The sequence below is a fragment of the Sebastes fasciatus genome, chromosome 6, assembly GCF_043250625.1.
Source record: "Sebastes fasciatus isolate fSebFas1 chromosome 6, fSebFas1.pri, whole genome shotgun sequence".
In the NCBI taxonomy this organism is placed as follows: Eukaryota; Metazoa; Chordata; class Actinopteri; order Perciformes; family Sebastidae; genus Sebastes; species Sebastes fasciatus.
The window spans coordinates 21,686,330-21,694,165 of NC_133800.1; the positions used below are offsets into that span (position 1 = coordinate 21,686,330).

The following is a 7,836-nucleotide window of genomic DNA, read 5'->3' on the forward strand; positions in this document are numbered from 1 at the left end:
ATATAATCTGCATTGGTATGTTAAATTATTGTTTGAGAGAACAAAACAAACACACACTCACACACAGTCATGTTTCCATCACTTTAGAGGACATTACATTGACTTAAATGTATTTCCTGGAGACTTAACCTAACCATAACCACAACTTGCTTAAACCTAACCCTTACCTAACCTTAACCTAACCATAAACCAAGTCTCACCCTAACATGTAATAATATACATTATGGGGACTTGAATTGTGTCCCCAAAAAGGGAAGGCAAGTCCCCATAACGTGACTGTGTAAACAGATTTATGTCCCCACAACATGAGTAATATAGTCCCACACACACACACTTCTGTGCTCTCACACACATGAACACAAACAGGCACATTCAATCACATCAGTAACTCTTAATAAAAACTTAATTCTGTTAGTACATTCAATAAGTGACGCAACTCCTCAAAATCAGGGTGCTTCACTAATTCTGCCACTCAGCACAAAAGTTAGTGATTTTAGTTAGTTGTTGTTAGATTATTAGTTTATTAGTGGGTTAGTTTGTTAGTTTGTAGAGAGCTAATAAAAGCTCTTTGGTTAGTACCTGTTAATTTAACTTTAGGAGACGTTAGTAGCTTGTTTATAAGGGTTTCTGTTGAGCATGTCACTGACACGGTTACAGACTTATTTCCCATCGCTTAAAAAAAAGCATAGACTCATGGTACTGGAAAATGTTTTAGATAAAAGCTTCAACGTAATGTAACTTAATAAACATCACTAGTACCACAAGGCATGCTTTGATTTAATTAAAGATGAACAAAGAGACGGGAGTAAATTGATTACAGACATCACGATGTTTCAGTCAGAAAGAACACAGATGTTAGTAAGAGCAACAGGTGGGCCTTTACAGCCTCGCCACTGTTAGTATAAACACCATTAATAAGTTAGTAGTGGAGGTTTGCTTGGCCTGTGGTGACAACAAGCCGGGCACTCACCTGCGAGGGTTGACCACACAGCGCACAGGCAGAGACAGAAAGACGGCCTCTGGAGATGTGAATTTAGCCTGTGAAGTGCGACACAGTGCGATGATATCCTATAGGGATCAGATCATAATTGGTTTTGTGAGGATTCTTCTAAAGTATGTGGTCAACCCAGTTTGATATCAGCAGCTGTTTGTGCTCCTCTTTTCATCTAGGGGTTAATAACATTTCCCTTCCCAAGTCCTGAAACCCTTCTTGACTTGCTCACTTTAACAGTTTTTCATTGATTTTTTCTTCTTTAATATTTCATCTTGATTTCTAGAAGAAGGATTGCAGGATCATGAGAGAGGAGTGTGTGCGTCGGACTGCGGGCATAAAGCAGAGGGTTAGTCAGTGGGTTAGAGAGAGAGAACAAGGCCAGCCATCAGCATTCAGAGGACAGGTTAGTAATCATCCCACTGTTAGCAGACATTAGTATTGTTAGATATTAGTCAGATACTGTTAGTAGAATCCAGACCTGGGTAAAAAAAAAAAGCTATTTGCACATAATTATTAGCATTTGCTGTAATTTGCTGAAGTATCAGATGATGGGGCAGTAGGCATCGGGACGGTTTAATTAGTGCCAGCAGGCATCATTTAGTAAACTACACACCATTAATTTCCAGCGACGTTCTTGTGATTATCTAAATCACAAAAACCCGGCCCCACCTAACTGGTGCTTCAATGAGGTTGTGACAAATGCTAAGAATCATTTGTAAATATATTTCTTTTTAATCCTTTGTCTGGTACATCCAGTGTGCTAAAAGAAGAGATTCAGGCATTTCAAATCTGTGCAGCGATGAGAAAACCACTGAAAAGCAGCTAGTAGCTTCAGGCCCATTACAAATGTGTTTTGTCAGACAGACACATGCAAACACACTCACACACACACACACAAATAGAGCACATGCACACAAACACATGCACTCACGCTGACACACACACACACGCCCACACGCTACAGTAAAAATACATATAGTACATTAAAAGTAGTTGGTATCACACCCAGATTAAGAAGTTTCAAGACAAACAAAGAGCATACTGTGTGAATTACACATTGTCACAATGTGAGAAAACTAGTCATTCTCACACACTTAAAGCAGATTTTACAGGCTTAAAATATCAGAGCTTTCTGGATCTGGCATAGATACATGCTAGCTTCGGTGAGAAGGTTAAAACACCACTTCTAGTGAATTTAAAGAGTCTCGTGCGGGGAGAAGTGGCCAAAGTGTTAGATAGACTAACTAAGGTAATGGAGCAAAGAGGTCACTGCACATGGCAGCTGAAGAAAACCAGCGGTGGCTGCAGTATCTGTGTTTGTGATCAGCCAAAAAAACAACAACATGAGAGTGGGGGTGGATGAAGCTATATTAGTATTACTCACAGCCCCGGAAAATATGCATAATTTGAGAGAAACAGGGAGGAACGCTGCAGCAAATTATTTAGTCTCAAAACACCACCCATGAAATCTCTTCCTGTTAAATCTGATCGTGCTGACACCGACTACACATTAGTGATAGCTTTTTGAACTCTTCAAAGCTCTTTTCACTGGTACACAAAAGCGTAAGAAGTCGTCTCTCAGTGTGGAAACACTTGGACGTGGATCCTCTCCTTCTGCGGGTCCAGGACAGCAGTTAATGGAACCATTCATCGATCACTGCAGGAGAAATTACACGACGGCTGTCAAAAGAAGAAATACAGAAGTGATTTTCAGATTTTTCTGATTCCTAACACGTTGAACACACTCCTGTTGGCCTCTTTTACATGACATACTGTTAAAAGACATGGTCTAACAAACACGCAAACATTTTCTTTCCAGGATAATCCTGCATAATGTTGAATAACGAATTTGAAAAGCTGATTATGCCAAATCTGATTTGGTCATGGTTTCCACTTTCAGGTTGGTTTATCTCCCCTCTTAACCATAATCCTGGAAAGGGATAGCAGCATAGCGGAAAATATGGCAGCGATTTAACACATCTACCATGTTCTATCTGCTCCACATTTATCTGCACACTCAGCCGGCACAGAGGCTCAACACACACACACATACACACACACACACACACACACACACACACACACACAGAGAGACACATCCTGGGCAAAAAGCAAGATAAGAGTCTGTAAAAATTGGCTGTGCAGTTTATATTCATCTAGACCCATATAACAAGTCACAGTGCAGAGTGTAAAGTGAATATGAGGGGGGGAATAAAAGTCACAGCGGTGTAAATCTACTGACAGATCCTGTACCAGTCTGCGAGGCAGCACAGCAGAGGGCGATGGAGTCATGCCGCTCGTGAGGTCCGGCGCGAGCCCACAGGTCTGCTCTTTCATCAGTGTAACTGGAGAGGAACACACAACACAAAGCAGCAGAAAAGTGGGACGCAACCCAACTGTCCTACAAAAGATACCCCAGGGATTACCTGTTCTTTCATTATATTGTTTCTCCTCTTACTGCTTTTTTTTGTATTTAAGACAAATGAGACTGAAGTACACCCACTGCCAAAAGATATAAGTCACAGAATCAGTAATCTAACTGAATAAGTAATGAGATGAGTAATGCTTTTTTCTTCATCTGATATACGTGTGCCATTAAAAACTAAGAAATATAATCCAGCCTGTACACATAACCTGTCCTGTTGTTGGTTCCCATTTGGATCCTCCCAGTGTCCTGACTGGTGACACGTCGGCAGCTCTGTATAGATGAATCCAGTAACACCGACCACAAGATCACCTAAAATATAATAAAAGCATACTGAATAAGTGTGTAGAACATTTTAAAGTTGATCATAAATATCTATAAATTGAAGTTACAATAGATGATTCCTTTTGCATTCGTTTTGGGGGATTGAATGGCCTTATATTTACCTATAAAATGAAAGAAATATACATACAATCAGAACTTTAGACCATATGATTTCAATTTGTTTTACATTTCTGTTACAGAAGCAGTGCAAAAACACAGTAGAGTGGCTGCAGCTCATGCTGTAGATATCTGGAGATGAAAGACCATGTAGGCTGTTTATATATATACTATAGCACTGCCTACAGCAACATATTATCCGAGATTAAATAAACCCTCATTGTAATCTGGCATGTATGTAGATGAATCCAGTAACACCGACCACAAGATCACCTAAAATATAATAAAAGCATACTGAATAAGTGTGTGGAACATTTTACAGTTGATCATAAATATCTATAAATTGAAGTTACAATAGATGATGCATTTTGCATTAGTTTTGGGGGATTGAATGTCCCACTTTGCCTTATATTTACCTATAAAATGAAATATATGTACATACAATCAGAACTTTAGACCATATGACCTAAATTTGTTGTACATTTCTGTTTCAGAAAAAATACAGTAGAGTGGCTGCAGCTCATGCTGTAGATATCTGGAAATTAAAGACTATGTAGGCTGTTTGAATATATTATAGCACTGCCTACAGCAACATATTATCCCAGATTGAATAAACCCTCATTGTAATCTGGCATGTGTCCCCCAGAAATAGCTTTTTTTCTAGGCTATAAATAAGCACATTTTCATATTCATAAAACCTTGCAAGGGTGTCAGGTTGAGAAAAGACAGACTAGGCCATCCCTCCTCTGCAGGGAATTAAATGAGCCATCTAATTCAGCAACAGATAAATCTAAATTAACTAGCTTGATAAACAATAAAAACGTTGAATTGTAAAAAGAGGAACAAAATAATAAGGTATATAGGGTCTTTTTTTCCTACCAGTGATCTCCAGGTTCCATCATGCACCTGTCCTGCAGCATCAAACGGTGCGAAAAGATCACTTCTTCTTCCTCTTCTTCTTCTTCTTCTTCCATGCTGAGGGCAAAGCTGCAGATATACACGCCGTGTGTGTGCAGTGATGAGCCCGCAGTAAAAAGGCTGGTCGCCCTCTGGACCTGCACGCTGCGCACTAACAGGAGACCGTCGTCTACATGGCTGCCGAGCCGGAGACAAGCAGATGTGGGAGTGCCAACAACAGCTGCGCACTGACGTGGAGACCAGTCCAGGGAATAAAACAGGATAAAGTGGAGACGGAAGCCCCGGGACAAAGGAAAAGGATGGGAGGTATTAAAAGAGAACAGAGACGTCTTTGACTAAAAGGGGGACTGCACAGACCTGAATTAATCAGTGGTCTCGGTCTCCAGCTGCTGCCACAGGTTTATGGTCTTTTGTATGCGCGCCCTTCATCCACCATCTGTGTTTCCTGGGCAACCGAGGACTGCCTGCAGGCATCACCAGCTAGTACACAGCAAACCACCTCAAACCAAAAAGACACTACAGTATTCAATATCATTTCACTTAAAGAGACACAGCCTATACTGTATCATAACTAATGGTTTATGTTAAACTTTAATTGTCAATTGATTTTTTTTCCACAAGCACAACACACTTTATTATCTTTTTTCTGCTTCTCATTTAATTTTTAATATCACAAAAATACACAATAACATTGTCAATATGCAGCTGTGCAATGATGATGAATTTAAAATTACATTAATATCAGTGATAACAGCTTATCTGAAAGCGTATCTAATGGTTGAATTATTTAATTTTGAGAGCTTCATGCTGCTTGTTCATATTGTAGGCTAATGTATACACTTTAAAGGGACTGTTTGTAAGAATCAGAAATTGGTTGTTAACAGCGACACCTGTGGCCTTTAAGTCAATGAAAGTCAGCGTCAGGCTCGCACTTGTGCTCGCTCTACATAGACATGAACGAGCATCGCTCAAAACAGTGAAGTGACACACGTCAGCTAAAACCACAATTTCACTCTATATTTCACCTGCTTGGCAGTAATGTTAGCTGACCAGACGAAGGTCTCTCCATGAATCACTGCTGATCAGTGTTGGCTTTTCCTGCCTCAGCCTCCCGACCGCAGCCGGAGGAAACAGGGAAGACACCGGCACCCGGTCAGAGACGATAACGTAACTCGTTGCGGAGCCCCGTCACTTCACAAGACACGGAAAACCTCTGTTGGTCTGGAGGAGCTGCAGCATTTATTTCTGCACAAACGTCCACTAGATCACTAGATATTCTCAGAGCTACGAAGTCTTCTGCAGTGTGTAGTGTGCGCGCATGCACGTGAGGTGGAGCGAGCTGAGTGAAGGCAAGCAGGCAGGCAGAGGAGCAGAGTACAGCAGAGACTCCGGCCCTGCAGACCAAAGCTACGGTCTCCCCCGCGTCCTCCGACCGCGGCCAACACTGTTTAGCAAGATGGGCTTCGCTAGCTATAACTTTGCGGTTTTGGTGTTTCCATGTAGTTTGTGTTGGAGTCTGAGTCTGAACAGCGTAGCCACACGCGAGCGCGCATGGGACACCGACCAGGATTGATTTATACGTGTGAGAAGTTACAAACAGTCCCTTTAAATATGTTTAATTTTTAAATTTGTTTTTCATTTCATTGTTTAAATATAAATGTTACTATACCCTGGCTATATATATATAATAGGTTACTAAGATTTTTTTTGTTTCTTAAAGGTCCCATATCGTGCTCATTTTCAGGTTCATATTTGTATCTCGGGTTTCTACTAGAACATGTTTACATACTTTAATGTTTAAAAAAAACTTTATTTTCCTAATGCTGTCTGCTTGAATAAACCTGTATTTACCCTCTTGTCTGAAACGCTCCGTTTTAGTAAAGTTCAATGGAATTGCAACAGAATTGCATTGCTAGGCAACAGCTTGGGTCCATGTTTACTTCCTGTAAGCTGATGTCATTCACATACACTGCAATGGGAAATTTAGAATGTTTACATTTAAAACTTTGAAATGGTCTAAATAGTGTATATTTGTGACCTCACAAATGGACAGAAATCCTGACGGCTTGTTTCAAAAGCTCAGTTTCTGAATACTATCTGTGTGTATTTCTCCGTGGATTAAGCGTTTCAATACTTTCACAGTATTTACATAGAACGTAAACCTGCTTTATAATATAAAAGTCATGAAAATGTCACTTTTTATAATATGGGACCTTTAATAAATTTCTTTCATAAGTGAGAAACTGAAAGAAACAGTTATTATGTGTACCTCATGACAAACCCCATCCAGCAGGGGCGACAGCGTGTGCGCTCACACAGGTTTGTCCTTCCTGGTTTTGCCGTACAATTAACCTGTCTAGCAGTTAAACAAGCCAAACACCCAACTGGACAATGCACAAACCGTAATAAACCGGAAACTTATTTTATGTTTGTTTTGTTTAATTTCTGTTGTCCTTTTATGTTTGTCACAGCTCTTTGTTTATGTTTTCGCTATGCTTCTTTTGTATGTAAATGTTTTTAATGTTTTCTGCTGTTACTATGTATATTGTAATTTTGAAATAAAAAAAAATAAAAAAACGGACACTGTCGAACATGTTCTTATAGAGTGCAACAAATATGACGAAGAAAGAAGGGAATTGATACCAGGAGTAAATGAAGGAAATATTACAATGGGGAATCTGCTACGAAAGACACAAGAAAGTACACAATCTTCTAATTAATTACTTAAGGGCAACAGGAATAATGGAGAGCATTTTAGTATCATTATTATTATTTTTATTATTATTAATAATAATTATTATTTTATTGTTTGTTTGTTTTTTGTTTTTATTTTTATTTTTTTTCTGCCAATCTACTGCTCCACACTCCAGTCCAGTAGGTGGCAGTAATGCATATACTATAAACTGGTTTGCCGACCGCCAATAAACACCGAAGAAGAAGAAGAAGGAAGAAGGAGAAGTAGTAGTAGTAGTAGTAAACAAGCCAAACCAGCCAAACCAGCCAAACCGAGCTATTTGCAACATTTTTTGCAAGACATCTTAGTTGCAGCGTGCATGCA

General features: G+C 39.6%; 1 protein-coding gene and 1 long non-coding RNA gene across 2 annotated transcripts in view; one reads left to right on the plus strand and one right to left on the minus strand.

Moving 5' to 3' along the window:
* Positions 1-759: 759 nt before the first annotated feature.
* Positions 760-5,292, minus strand: LOC141769372 (uncharacterized). Its single transcript, XR_012594289.1, has 3 exons — positions 4,740-5,292; positions 3,248-3,731; positions 760-2,651 (listed from the first exon to the last, which is right to left on the minus strand). It is a non-coding gene; the product is annotated as an uncharacterized LOC141769372 (long non-coding RNA).
* A 2,391-nt stretch (positions 5,293-7,683) lies between these two features.
* The window catches only part of LOC141769371 (dual specificity protein phosphatase 18), a 1,092-nt gene continuing 939 nt past the window's right edge, over positions 7,684-7,836 (plus strand). The window contains exon 1 of the mRNA XM_074638355.1: positions 7,684-7,836. This exon is cut by the window's right edge and continues 939 nt beyond it. Within this exon, the coding sequence (XP_074494456.1) occupies positions 7,832-7,836 (5 nt within the window). The 5' untranslated portion in view covers positions 7,684-7,831.